The sequence below is a fragment of the Chenopodium quinoa genome, unplaced genomic scaffold (genome assembly GCF_001683475.1).
Source record: "Chenopodium quinoa cultivar QQ74 unplaced genomic scaffold, ASM168347v1, whole genome shotgun sequence".
Lineage (NCBI taxonomy): Eukaryota > Viridiplantae > Streptophyta > Magnoliopsida > Caryophyllales > Amaranthaceae > Chenopodium > Chenopodium quinoa.
The window spans coordinates 3,380,682-3,395,666 of record NW_018743292.1 but is presented as its reverse complement, the minus strand read 5'-3'; the positions used below and the strand labels follow the sequence as shown (position 1 = coordinate 3,395,666).

The 14,985-nt window shown below is 39.6% G+C and overlaps 1 protein-coding gene across 1 annotated transcript; it reads left to right on the top strand.

The window, feature by feature from the left end:
- Positions 1-9,773: 9,773 nt before the first annotated feature.
- LOC110736441 (protein TRIGALACTOSYLDIACYLGLYCEROL 3, chloroplastic-like) lies at positions 9,774-14,947 on the top strand. The gene is made up of 10 exons (XM_021916659.1): positions 9,774-10,505; positions 10,996-11,124; positions 11,218-11,313; positions 11,411-11,494; positions 11,596-11,657; positions 11,761-11,836; positions 11,984-12,091; positions 13,760-13,935; positions 14,018-14,102; positions 14,275-14,947. Exons 1-10 carry the CDS (start codon positions 10,314-10,316, stop codon positions 14,311-14,313), a joined length of 1,047 nt encoding a protein of 348 aa, XP_021772351.1. The 5' UTR covers positions 9,774-10,313; the 3' UTR covers positions 14,314-14,947.
- The last annotated feature ends 38 nt before the right edge of the window (positions 14,948-14,985 follow it).

Below are 14,985 nucleotides of genomic sequence, written 5' to 3'. Positions count from 1 at the left end.
GAGAGTAGCCGACTGTAAAGGAACAGACGGCATGCCCCTCTGAAGATAAAGAGTGAAACTCAATGGAGAGTAGCCGACTGTAAAGGTACAGACGGCATGCCCCTCTGGAGATAGAGTAAAAATACTCAATGGAGAGTAGCCGACTGTAAAGGTACAGACGGCATGCCCCTCGTAATACAAAATTGAATAGTAAGTGCAAACTTTATTAAGTAGCTCTTTACTTTACATCATTCAGAAGAAATATTTTTTAAGGTTATCTACATTCCAGGTTCGAGGCAACGGTTGTCCGTCTGGTGTTTCCAGACGGTAGGTACCGTCCCTGACTTCCTCATAGATTCGGTAGGGTCCTTCCCAGTTGGGAGTTAGTTTGCCAGACTCATTAGCCCTACCGACTGCTTCCATCTTTCTAAGTACAAAGTCCCCTACTTTGAGTGGACGCCTGTGTACTTTTTTGTTGTATGATCTAGTCATTCTCAGGCGATAGATCTCATGGCGCAAAACAGCATTGCCCCTCTTTTCAGGAAGTGAGTCTAATGCCAGGCGCATGGCTTCCCAGTTTGCCTCTTCGTCATATAGCATTACTCGAAGAGTCGGCTCGTAGTGTTCTATTGGAAGAACAGCTTCTGCACCATAAGTTAGGAGGAATGGAGTTTCTCCAGTCGCCCTTTTTCAGTCGTCCTAATGGCCCAAAGAACATGTGGTAGTTCATCTGCCATAGGCCGCCTGCTCGTTCAATCTTTTTCTTGAGACCGTCTGAGATGATTTTATTAAAGGCTTCTACCTGGCCGTTTGCTTGTGGACGGCCGACAGATGCAAAGTAATGTGCAATTCCTTGGTCTCCCAACCAGCTTTTGAGAACAGGCGTCTCAAATTGGGGACCATTATCAAAAACCATAGACATGGGAACCCCGAACCGAGTGATGACGTTTTTCCAAATGAATGAAATTACATCTTTCGTCTTGATTCCCTTTACAGCCTCCGCCTCTACCCATTTAGTGAAGTAGTCAACGGCAACAAGTATATACCTTCTGCCGCCTGTAGCAGGCGTATATGGACCCAGAATGTCCATGCCCACTTAGCAAACGGTAGTGGGCTGTGAATGGTAGTGAGGTCAGTAGCCGGACGGTGAATTAATTTGCCAAACCTTTGGCACTTGTCACATTTTTTCACCATCTCCATTGCATCTGCTTCCAAAGTAGGCCAAAAGTAGCCCTGCCGCCTTGCCCTTTGAGCAAGCATCCTACCACCTATATGGGAAGCACAGAAACCAGAGTGAAGATCATCTAGTATCTCTCGTCCCTTTTCAGGAGTAACACACTTTAAGAAGGGTTGAAGGTGCCCCCTCTTGTGAAGTTCTCCCTGTATCATTTCAAAACAGGAGGCTCGTTTTTTCAGTGCTGCCGCCTGTTGAGGATCATCCGGCAGTGTACCGTTTGTCAGATATGCCCTGATTGAATCCATCCAGGTTGAGCTTCTGTCTAGGATTCCAATAAGGTTTTCCTCGATGCTTCTCTTCTCCATTACTTCCCAAAAAACAGTTCGAGGAGTATCGGAGGAGGCGGATGATGCTAATTTCGAAAGTGCATCTGCCTGGTTGTTTTCTGATCTCGGCACTTGGATCAGATGGAAATCCTCAAGGGAGCCGACTGCTTGTCGGACCGCCTGTAAATACTTGATCATGGCCGGATGTGTTGCTTCGTATTAGCCATTGTACTGACTCACTATCAGTTGTGAATCAGAACAGGCGTCTATTTTCCTTGCCCCTGCCGCCTTACACATGCGGATCCCGGCTAGTAAAGCTTCATATTCTGCCTCATTGTTTGAAGCCTGGAAACTGAAGCGTAGAGCATACTCGAACCTGTCGCCCTCTGGAGATTGACATACGACGCCTGCTCCACAACCATTTGAAGTAGAGCTTCCGTCCACATATACCTTCCAGACTTGGTCTGGAACTTGAGAGTCAGGAGGACGAGTCATCTCTACAATAAAGTCAGCAAAGGCTTGCCCCTTCACTGCTTTTCTAGGCTCGAAAGTAACTTCGAGGCTCTGTATTTCTATGGCCCATTTGATCATTCGTCCTGACGACTCCATGATGGTAAGGGGCCGCTTGATTGGTTGGTCGGTATACACAACGACTGCATGTGCCAAAAAGTAGGGCTTCAATTTTTTAACAGCCATGAAGAGTGCAAGACCAAATTTCTCCACTAGGGGATACCTCAACTCGGCATTTTTCAGTACGTGACTGACAAAGTAGACCGGGAGTTGACAGCCGTCCCTTTCAGCAAGGAGCACAGCGCTTAACGCATGATCAGAGACGGCCAGGTACATGTAGAGATTTTCTTTGGGCAAAGGGCTGACCAGCCTCGGCAAGGAATGCAAGTGAACCTTTAATTTCTGGAAGGCGGCCTCAGCATCCGGCCCCCATTCAAACCTTGCCTTTTTCTTAATTGCCTGGAAAAAGTATAGGCATTTGTCGCCTGATCGGCTTAGAAATCTTCCCAAGGCCGCCAGACAACCTGTTAACTTCTGAACCTCTCGGACGGTACGCGGCGACTGCATGTCAATGACCGCCTGTACCTTCTCAGGGTTCGCCTCTATTCCTCTCTGGTTGATAAGGAATCCGAGAAATTTCCCAGACTCAACTCCAAATACACATTTCTTGGGATTGAGCATGACATGGTGCCGCCTGAGTGTGGCGAAAGTTTCTCGGAGGTCCGTCAGATGATCTTTCTGAAGCTTAGTCTTGACAATCATATCATCAATATATGCCTCGACGTTTCTCCCAATCTGATCAAAGAACACTGTGTTTATCATTCGTTGGAAGGTAGCCGGGGCATTCTTAAGACCAAACGACATGACCGTGTAACAGTATAATCCCTGATCTGTGACGAAGGCCGTCTTCTCCTGATCCTTCTTCCATAAAGGAATTTGATGAAAACCAGAATAGGCGTCCATAAAACTCATCAAGGCATGGCCGGCTGTTGAGTCGACCAGGTTATCAATTTTAGGCAGAGGGTAACTGTCTTTGGGGCACGCCTTGTTCAAGTCTGTGTAGTCTACACACATTCGCCAGGTGCCATTCGGCTTTTTAACAAGCACCACATTTGCAACCCAATCTGGGAAGTAACATTGCCGAATGAACCCTGCATCAAGTAATTTTTTGACTTCGGCGGCTGCCGCCTGACTTCTTTCTTCACCATGGTTCCGCTTCTTTTGCCGTACCGGCTTCTTTTTCGGATCCACAGCGAGTTTATGTACTGCCAGATCAGGACTAATGCCTGGCATTTCATGGACTTCAAATGCAAAGATGTCCTTGTATTCTTTCAACAGGTTGTGAAAGTCATCACCAAGGTTTCTCAGAGCAGTCGTCCCAACTTTGACTGTTCGGTCAGGACGGGAGTCGTCTAATATCAGGTCCGCATGCTCACCAGCCGGCTGAGGGCGGAACTCATCCGGCCGGTCCTCTGCCAATGATTGCTATTTTCTTGCCTTTCTTGCGGACTCTGTCTGGGGCGCCTTTCTCTTTTTGTCGCCTGTTTCTTGAACAGGCGCACTCTCCTTGACGTTGTCAAGGTCTGTTTTTTCTCCACTTGACCCAGTGGCCATAACAGTGGGCTTGACATCCGAGAGATAGCACTCTCGGGCCATCCTCTGATCTCCCCTTAGGGAGCCGACTGTTCCATTATCCCTTTCAAATTTAAGCAGCATAAGTGACGGGATTATAACAGCCTTGGAATTATTCAGGGTTGGTCGACCCAGAATCATGTTGTAGGCCGAGAGTTCCTCTACTACTAGGAACCGGACTACCATGTGTCGTCCTTCCCCTTTTTCGCCAAGGCGAATGGGTAGATCTACTCGTCCCAGTGGGTGGACTCCTCCTCCTCCAAACCCTATTAAAGGGTGGGAGGCCGGATGTATGCAGTCCGTCTGATATTTCAGTTTTGACAGACATTTGCTGCTGATGAGATCTGAGGAGCTCCCGGTATCTATGAGGATTCGGCCAACTCTCTGGTTGGCCACTTTACATTCAATAACAAGAGGGTCGTCATGCGGCCCCCTTATTCCTCCTAGATCCTCTTCAGTGATGACAATCTCAGGAAATGTATATTTGGACGGCTGTTCTTGGTGAACGGAATTTACATCTAACCGCCTTATATTATCTTTGTTGCCCCTAATAGTGGGGCCGCCTCCTGAGAAGCCGCCTGCAATGGTGTAGACGACTGCATCATCTGTATCGGAACTGTCGGCCTGTTGATTCTTTTTGGCCGACTGCTTTTTTGAGGAAGTATTCCCCGTAGATTTCTTGACATAAGTGTCAAGATCACCTTGATCAGCCAAGCGGTCTAGGTACCGCATGAGACTGATGCAGTCATTGGTGTGATGACCAATGTCATCATGATAAGCACAGATTTTGTCTTGGTTCCGGTTGCTCGCAGAACCCTTCATGGGGAGCGGCTTCTCAATTGAGAGCCGTCCCTTTATTTCTTTTAGGATAAACTGGTTATCCTTGTTAAACACATACTTTGGGGAGTATGGTTTGAATTCTTTTTTTCTTTTTCTGGGCCGGCTGTTTAGAGGAATCAGCCGCCCAGACCTCTTTTCTTTTTTCATCTTTGTTGGACGACTGCTTCTGTCGTCCCTCTCTTTTGTCGAACCTCTTCCCGTCCGACTGTTTCATCGTACACAGATCAGTCGCCTGTATATAGGCTTCTGCTTCAATCAAGGCCTCTTGAAGAGTCGCCACCCTTTTTCGAACTAAATCAAATTTGAAGGTAGACCCGTCTTTGAGACCTCTAAAAAAGTCAGTATAAGCTACCTCATCCGGTAACCCCTGAATCTGTATTCTCATCAGGTTGAACCGCCTGATGTAAGAACGAAGCCCCTCCTTCTCGCCCTGCTGAATTGTTCCCAAATCAAGGGTCGTTTTCTTCGCAGGGATGTTCATAGCAAAGTTTGAGGCAAATAAGTAAGCAAGCGTCCTGAAGTTGTTTACACAACCAGTCGGCAGGTTGCCGAACCATTGCTGTGCAATTCCCTTGAGAGTCGCTGGGAAACACTTGCACCAAGTGGGATCATCTAACCCTTGAAGGTACATCAGGTTGGTGAATGCCATCAGATGGTCTTCTGGGTTAGTAGTGCCGTCATAGGCGCCTACTAGAACATTTTTTACTTTGGCCGGCTGAGCGGCTTCAGTAATTTCCTTGGAGAAGGCCGACGGCTGTTCACCAAGTCTAAGCAGCCGTAGCTGCCAGTCCATAGGTTGGACGTTTTTTGCTGCAGGTCCACCAAATGGAGGTGGCTGCATAAAATACTGTTGTTGCGGCACAAATGGTAAGTTTGGTACCGCCTGGGCACTATGAAAGCCGGACTGACGGGAGGTGCCGCCTGACTGACTCTCATGGTACGACTGAGTATGCCTCATCGAGGCATTTCGCAAACTGTCCTGAAGATTTGAAGTAGAAGCCGACTCTGATAATCGGTCACTCTTCTTCTGCTCTAGCAGGTGCCGAGCATCTGTGAACGTTTGCTTTGACCCGTCCGCCTGAATATGACGAACCGGTTTCCTATTTCCCGTAGGATAACGGAGTTTTGTGAAATCAAGAGCAGACGGCTCCCGCTTCTTGGATTTAGGATGGGGAGTCGCCTCTCGCCCTTGAACTGGCTTCCTCTTCAGTGAAGTGGAAGGTTTCTTGGCCGACTGCTCTTTGACTGAAGCAGGCGGTTTTTTGTTGATCAACTCTTGGATCTCTCCCTTGAAGTCCCTCATGAAGGTCATGAGTTCGTTCCTTGTGATGGGAGCAGACCCATCAGTCGGCTGTTGCCGAGCAAGCGGTGCGCCTGCTGGCTCGCTTCCTGTTTGAAGATGCTCCCGTTCCCTCCTTTCGGTATGACGGGTACGTCGGGCCCTTAGGGTCCCGTCTGGAGCTGTATGAGTTTCAACTTCAAATTCACTTTCGGTATCATGGTCCGACTGAACTTGAGGGTCGTCTAGGGGACGCCTCTCTTCTGGAGTCGGTACAGACTTGGATGCCATCTCTGAAGTACTCTCCCCACAGACGGCGCCAAATGTTTCGGGGTTTTCTGATGTCCTGCGGGAGAGTTACAATTCCGAGACTGGAACCGGACGCCTGTACCTGCAAAATAACGGAGACTCCTGAGAGCTCCGCCTCCAATGGTCAAGTTAGTACCTGATTAAGGAGTAATCACTACAGAAATTAAAGTAATGAGATCTCTCTAGGTGAGAGTGCTTAGTGTTGGTAATCTGCGTCGTTAGCGAGATTAGCCGGTTGTTAATAACTCTGTTCTTCTCTGCTTGATTTCTTGATTATTCGATTCTGTGATTAATGAGGATTAATCGAGTATTTATAGCCTTGAGAAGCGTGCAACTCTCTAGGTTTAAGGTAAACCTAGGGCTGACCGGGCCTCTAGACTGGACTGGGCCTTGATGGCCGGTTTTCCCATTTGGCATGGGCGGACACGTGGCGTGTCTATAGTGGTCCGTAGAGGACGTATCTGTGACTGACACGTGGCAGGCTCCTGTTGTCCTTCGTGAAGGACACGTGGCGGAACCTGGTTGGTCCACTTGTCAGAAGGTGATTGGTGGATAAAAATCCCCTAATCACATGTCATAAATTGTGCTAAAGTCTTTTGGTTTGAGATCGTTAACTCCAACTTGCTGCTTTAGAAACTATTTTAACGATCAACTATATATTTTAATAGTCTCATATATATATATATATATATATGTATGTATGTATGTATGTATATATATCATAATGGTGTCAGTGTGTTTGACTTTTATTTAATAAATTGTAGAATGTTTTATTTTATGTTCAACAAATGTAATTAATTATTTGCATAAAAAAACAAATGTAATTAACTATTAAACAGAAATATATAAATTATATAAATTACATAATTTCAAAAATAGATTATTTTACCTAATATATATATATATATATATTAAATCAGTAAAAATAATATATAAATCAGTAAAAATAAGTTCATTTCAGTAAAAATAATTTCAGTTTAGTAAAAATAACTTCAGTTCAGTAAAATAAGTTCAGTTCAGTAAAAATAATTTCAGTTCAGTAAAAATAAGTTCAGTTCAGTAAAAATAATTTTAGTAAAAATAAGTTCAGTAAAATTCAGTTTTAATCAGTAAAATTCAGTTTTAATCAGTAAAAATAATTTCAGTTCAGTAAAAATAATTTCAGTTCAGCAAAATTAAGGTGAAGTGAACGGGGCCTAATACTAGTATTATGAAATTATCAAATTTTATAATTTTTATTACGTAATCTGTTGTTTTCTTGCAATATATATACCATGGATTATCATAACTAATTATTTTTGCTTCTTTGCACAAGATAAACAAAACCGATTTTCTCATTTGTGCAATGAGTAAAATGTTCATCCGCACAAATGATCAAATTGAGTAACCGAATGTACCTAATAGCATAGTGAACATAAGTTGTAAAACAAAGTTTGGTAGCCTTTATTAAACTATAATGAAACTTTGAATTTATCCAACCTGATCTTCCTTGAGTAAAGAGAATTAGATAATAAAGTAGGGTCTTACCTCTACTTATTTTTCCTAAAACTTATTTATTTCTAATAAAAATTGGTTTTTTTACTAAATAAATTTTAAGTTGATTAAAAAGGTTTGAATCAATCATTGAGATTAATGTGAAATTTCCTCCAAAATCCAACCCATTTCTGATGAAAAATTATAAATATAATTCCATTTGTACATTTAAGTAAATTGTTATCAAATGAAAATCTAATACATTAATGATTCGTATAGAAGACAGATAAATCACAACTAAATCGAACAAATAGCTTAAATACTGCTATAACCCCGATTTTTAACTTTTAAAACATTGACCATGAATTCTCATTGATCTATAAGTGATAATATATTCATGTCGGATCTTGTTAGAATTGTCTCATTGTATAGTTTATTAATATCAAATTTTTTTAATTTTACGCGTATAGAAATGAAGATATATGCATTTAAAGACGTGTCTCAGAGAGCGTAAAAAGTCAAATAGGGCAAAAAATAAAGGACAGAGAGAGTACAAGACTACAAGTACTCCATATGACTTCACGTCTTCACTACCTTGCCTCCATTTCTAAGTCCTCAACAAAAAGGGGCCATGAAAAATGGCTTCTATGAGACCATGACGTTTACTAGCTAGCAATTTGGGAAAATGTGTGTCATCTAGCTTTTGATTAACATAGTCGTTGTTTTTCATGCTTCTTGTTTACAAAGTTGAATTATTTTAAGAGTTGATGATTTTTGCAAGATAAAATAAAATAAAATAACAAACATACAAACAAAATCATGCAAGTGAGTAATAGATTATCGATTATTCCAACACCTAAACTTGCAGCAGCAAAGGATTTAAAATTACATAACGATTATGAATTGCCTTCATGATACTCGTGCACCCTTCTAATATTCTAACTAATGCACCAAATCGGGGACAGACTGTTACATGAAAATTATTGATTCATTATGATTTTCAATTATATCCAAAATCCTCATGGATTATGTTGTCGTTCATGAATTGCACCGGATAAGAGTATGAGCATAAGATGTCAATTCAGGAATATGGGAATCAGGTTGAGTCTATTTCAAAGTTAAACCATATTAAATTATTGTGTTCATACAGGTCGAAATCTAAATCGAGTTTTTTTTACGGGTTGAATCGGATCGAGTCAATCGGATTTTTGACACCTCTGCCACTATGACCATATTTGTCTAAAAAGGTCGGTTTATTTCATTTTATTTTAACTTATTCTTCATTTTTTTAAAAATAATTTCACGTATTCTCAAAAAATAAAAAATAAATTAGATAATATAAAACAAGATCATATAATATAAAACAGTTTTCGGCACGTAAATGGTAAAATAAAAATTTAATTGTATTAAAAAAATCTAAGGTTCAACAGCTCCGACGAGAATAGTAGTCGGAATGCTCACTAAAGGCTCACTTTACACCCAAGTTGTTTGAGTCCATTCATAAGTTTGTTCATGTTCAATTATAACTCATCCAAAATTCGTTCAAGCTAAAATCTCTATTACTTTTGCCATTATTATTATTTTTATATAGAAAGATTAAAAAGATCCTAGCTAAATAAAATGGATGAGTAGAAACTTACAAGAAATCATCTTAAATGGAAAATCAAGGCTTGTTTATTTAACCAAGCTCGATTTAAACTAACTAAAGCATGCACTAACTTGAAATGTAAACATTGGAGTACCAATAATAAACTTATGACCAAGTGACTTTCCAGTTTCCTCTAGGTTTTTCAATATCTTTGTTTATTCATCTACGATGATTGAATATCTAAGGTTTCATAATCTTCGTGACTATGCTTCATATGAAATTTTTTACTAAGGCAATTGTTAATCAAATCTACGATGTAATTAGGTCTAAGATGATATGTACTTGTGTTGGAATTTTAGATTTCCTAGAAATTGTTTGTAAGTGCCATTTGGCTATATTTTCCTAATGAAATATTTTTTCTTCCTGTAAAAAAACTTGAAATGTAAACGACAAACACGTGCTTGACATAAATCGAACACGGATAATTCTTAGCTTAGCTCGAATAAACTCAGGCTTGACCCGACTTTGCGGCCCTATCACACATTACAAAAGACAACGCAATCAACGTTATACCATAGAGGATTTGACTTAGTTGTAGAAATTGTTGTTTTGTGTTTTTGCCTAATACCATAAACCATAATCGAAACTTGACCTAGAATCATGAACTACCAAAATTAACCATAGCCCAATACTCGAATTGATAGCTCTAAATTACGACTTTACGGTTACAGAGTGCAAGTATTTTTTCTTTTTTTTTTTTCGTTTTTTTGTTTTTTTTGACGGGATTGTTTTTTTGTTTTTAAGACAACTACTGTGGGACTGTGGGTGTACTTCCTAGCTCTTCCCATTTTTCCGTTTTCTGGGACTTTAAATCACTCTTAAATCCACTTTAATCTCTCCCAAAAATCAATTGCATAATCTTACATTTTGATCCCAATTCTTATCACAAAATTCCCAATTTCTCCTCAAAATTTCTGGGATTTCATCAATACCTTCCTCTCTCTTCTTTTTAGGGTTCTATTGATTTGCTAGTTAATCTGTATTCCACCTTGTTATTTTTCATACCCTATTCCAAATTTCAGCTACCCAAAACATAAATTTCCCCCTTTCAATCGAAATCTGCTTCAATTGTATTGAATTTCCCTTAAAATTGCTTTAAAACCCTTTTCTTTAATACACCCAATTACATTGGATTCAAAAATGCTGTCTACATCGAGCTCATATATGTTTCCTTTACCTTCATATAATGTGTATACTCGTTCTACAATATTTTCTGGTACTATTGTTTCCAATATATCCAATTCTTGGGGTTTTAAGCAGAGGAAAATCATTTGTTCTTGTATGACACCTTCAAGAAATGTGAACGAGGGTTTTTCCCCTTTTAAATTGAGTGTAAGTGCTTTTATTTTGATGCAAGTTATTAATTTTGTAGTTAGCTATCATTATATCAATTGTGTTTTGGATTAATGATTGTATATATGTAATTATGGTTGTGATTTGATGTCTTTTTCTTTTTACATTTGTCTTTCAGTCCTATTTGCAATCTGCATTTACATGGTAGTTGCAAAGGCAATGATGTAGACGGGATTTGATCCGAGGTCTTGGTCACTTTATCGGATAGGCTAGTAATCTAAATTTGCAATTACATTGTGCATCACTTTATTTCTGCTCTTTAGTTACGAGTTCCCTCTCAATCTTTGTTTTTTATACTTCTCTTGTTTTTGCTTGTTAGTTACTTTGATAACTTTGGTTTAGTTGTTTTTGCATTTAAGTATTTATTTACTTCAGTTTCCAGTAAAGAATTTTTTGATTCTTTTTGTGCTCTTTGTAATTTTTTGCTGGGTTGAAAACTTAGTTGTGTATGCTCTTTTCTTGGTATTAGGATTCTTCTGATATGAAGATTATTAACTCAATTGATGAACCCGAGGGTGATTCGGATGTACTTATCGAGTGTAGAGACGTGTACAAGTCATTTGGAGAGAAACACATTCTAAGAGGTGTAAGCTTCAAGGTGCAAATTCTTTTTCTCCATATTTTTTTCTTGTGGGGGAAGAGGTTACTTTTTATTTCTAAAATGTTTCTTGATCATTACAACTGCTTGTAGATCAGACACGGGGAAGCAGTTGGAATAATTGGACCTTCTGGTACTGGAAAATCCACCATATTAAAAATTATTGCTGGACTTCTTGCTCCAGACAAGGTAAACAATCTTACTAGGATCCTTTTGCACTTGCTCTCTAGCCTTATAAATTTAACTCAAAAAATATGCCTGAGTACTGACGTACTTTGATAAACAGGGTGAGGTCTATATTCGAGGGAAAAAGAGAGAAGGATTGATCAGTGATGAGGAGGTCTCAATATCTGGCCTTCGTATTGGCTTGGTAATTGTACATTATAATTAATTACGAAGTATTATTCATTGGAGCAGCTGTGTAATGCATATGGAATATGGATGCTCATTTTTGTACTGCTTGATTGACAGGTCTTTCAAAGCGCTGCATTATTTGACTCTTTAAGCGTGCGCGAAAATGTTGGTTTCCTTTTGTAAGAGGCTCCTCTCCTCCTCATCAGTTATTTCTTTCGAGAATTTTTTATGGGTTTGATACAACTGCTTACCCAATTTTTACATTTATCCACGGTGAATTAGATATGAAAATTCTAGTATGCCGGATGATAAAATTTCTGAGCTGGTAACTGAAACTTTAGCCGCAGTAGGACTGAAGGTATGTATTATCAATACAAATAGTAATCTTCTTTTTCAAGAGTCTTTATGGCCATGACAAGCTTGTTCATGTCACTAATTGCTAGTTGGGTCATTCCATGCAATGTGGTGCTTCTGAGATGTACCGAAAAATATTGCTTATGTGCAGGATGTTGAGGACCGGTTACCTTCTGAGTTATCGGGAGGGATGAAAAAACGAGTTGCCTTGGCTCGTTCTATCATATGTGACGTCACAAAAGAAACTGTAGAACCTGAGGTATGTATAATACCCTATGAGTAAAACTTTCACAGGTCCCAATATAATTGGAAGCATGCCATTTAATAGCATACTGCTATAATGAATTATATAACATTATCAGTAATTTCTATCACTAATTGGTTCATTAATAGTTCTTGGAATTTTTCTGTATTATGGCTGTAAGATCCTATGAATGTACTTGATGTGATATGATGCTTTAGAAATATACTGTCTTTATGTTTTTCTAAACTTCTAACTTTTTTGTAATTCTTTATGACCAACCAAGATGGAACTGCCCAAATACTGAGAATACTGTTGCAATGGGGCCATAGATTCACTATAGTTCTATTAGTCCCTTTGTGGTTTGCAATACAATGGAATTCTCAAGACTGTTTGTCAGAACTGGTTTTATTATTTTTCATATACCCCCCCCCCCTCCTTACAGGCTAATGAACCCAAACTCTTTTCTTCTCTGTTCAGTCTCTTTGATACAACACACCCATCTACACATGGTTTCTCTTCTATCTCAAGTTCAAAATATCAGGAAGGGTTTAGTATAGTCTGCTGTAAGAAGGATTATATTAGCAAAACGGAAGTAGAAAAGATGCGTATGTTGAGATGGAGGTGTGAGAACACCTTAAAGTTGGAATGTAGGACATTGAGAATAAGATAAGGGAGAATTGATTTTGTTGGTTTGGGCATGTAAGATGGACCAAAATATGCGCCGGAAAGGAAAATAGAGATTTGGGACCATGGGAATCTTGAAAGAAGCCATGGGAGATAAAAAAATGAGTTGGATGGAGGAGTTAGGAATGATATGAAGGAATTAGACTTACATGAGCTTATAGCACTTGATAGAGTTGGCGTGGAGGCCTGGAGGGATAGGATCTTTGTTGATGACTACAAGTAATAAATTCTTGGTTTATGTAGCCACCCGGCCCAACCCATCATTGGGATTCAGGTTCTGATATTGTTGTTGCTTGTATAATATAGTCTGCTCTGCTGGGACATGGCTTAGAAGTTGAAATGTTACCCAGCTGTTACCTACAACTGTTGGTTAAGTTTCCTTATAAATTTCTTGAAATTGTTTTAAAACTCACATGCTCTTCTCCCTATTTGTATGTGCTGCTTTATCCATGTTCTATTTACTACTACTTATACCGTTGTACGTGCTCATTTGTCAACACTATCAAATGTCAAGCCTTGGGTTGTGCTGATCCAGTGGCTCCCATCCCTTATTCACTTCATGTTAAGCATCCTTAGTACATGATGTCATATCTGTGTCTTATATACTCCATATTAATAATGTATATGCATGTATGGATTTAGGAGCTTTACATGCTTCTTTTTACGCAAATTTTTTTTACCTGATTTTCAAGCCTTTAGTACATGGTAATAATAAGCTGTATCTGCCTTTATGTGCTAAATTTAAGGATCATGAGCCCGTTTTTTAGATTTATACACAACCTAGATTTTAGCAATAATGCTTCTATGTGATTGGATTTCACATTATGATAAACAGAAGTAGTTTGTTTGTGTTGACCAGCTTTGTTTGCCAAGCATGCAATGTCAATTCTAGTATTATATTATTGTCTTCTATTTCGCCACTTTAAACTCAGTTGTATTAGTGTGAATAGAAAATTGTCATTTCTGGCTAAGTGGTTGCTTTGTTTCTTTTTTGGGCAGGTGCTTTTGTATGATGAACCAACAGCTGGACTTGATCCAATTGCATCAACTGTTGTTGAAGACCTGATCCGTTCTGTTCATATTAAAGGTGAAGATGCTGTTGGATTGGCTGGGAAGGCTGCATCATATATAGTTGTAACTCACCAACATAGTACTATCCAAAGAGCAGTTGATAGGTAAATGTCTTTTTCAATTAAATATGATGCATGTGATTAGAGTTTCAGTTCATCGTATCTCTGATAATCTTTATTGGTCCAGGCTGATTTTCTTATACGAGGGGAAAATTGTTTGGGAAGGACTGACACATGAATTTACTTCCTCAACTAGCCCCATTGTTCAGCAGGTATTTACCATAGCTGTAGTTTGAAGTTTATAGTGTCTTACTCATCAACTGCAGTTGAGACGAGTGAGACTGATAACTACTACAAAGCAAAATATTTGCAATGGCAAGTTCATGTGTCACCTAGGTTGTACATTGCTTAAATAATACATTAATTTTGTTGCTGTTTGTCCAGTTTGCATCAGGGAGTTTGGAAGGACCGATCAAATATTAGCAAAGGCTTTTTGAAAACACAAGTTTGTTACTAGGTATGTCAAAGCATGAAAAAAGGGTATTTTCTGTTAGAGAAGATGCTGGCCATTGTGTGATTGGTCTGTATAAGATGGAGTGCTCTGCAAATGGAACAGTGCAAGGTAACCAGAATTCTTAGAAATGAGAATGGACTGAAGATTGCTTGAAGTCCTGCTCCTATTTTTAAAGATGCTACCTTTACACAGCTTTGATAATCATCACGAAGGATTGGAATCAAAGTTAAGAATAATGTAGTTTCTTGTTCATTTGGGTAGCCACGCTTGCAATCAAGTCATCTGTGCCTGTTCCTGTGATCTGCATATATTACTGGTCATACAATCTCATTCTTTCGTCAATATGAATGTTAATTTTGGGCTATTTAGGGGTGGCCTTGTAGGGAAGCATTAGGCTTGTGTTAGTCTAGGAACTAATTTAGCTTCCTTGAGTTACCTTGGCCCCAAGGGCATGCTTGAACCTGATGTCTTGAATCTCAGCAATTATGCCTCGTAATAATTCAGTAATCTTCAGAATGTATGCAATTTTGCAAAAGCTCAAAGAGTGTAAATTTACAGGTTTATCAGTCATGAGATACAAGTTATATTCCTTTTGTCGCTCGATATGCCACGTTTCTGTTTTAAGTAGTCCTGAACCAAGT

Excerpts from the sequence above, each read along its gene's own strand:
- LOC110736441 (XM_021916659.1), top strand. The coding sequence starts at position 10,314 with ATGCTGTCTACATCGAGCTCATATATGTTTCCTTTACCTTCATATAAT. Across the intron at positions 10,506-10,995 it reads TTTCCCCTTTTAAATTGAGT|GATTCTTCTGATATGAAGAT; the intron begins GTAAGTGCTTTT and ends TCTTGGTATTAG. Across the intron at positions 11,495-11,595 it reads CTGGCCTTCGTATTGGCTTG|GTCTTTCAAAGCGCTGCATT; the intron begins GTAATTGTACAT and ends CTTGATTGACAG.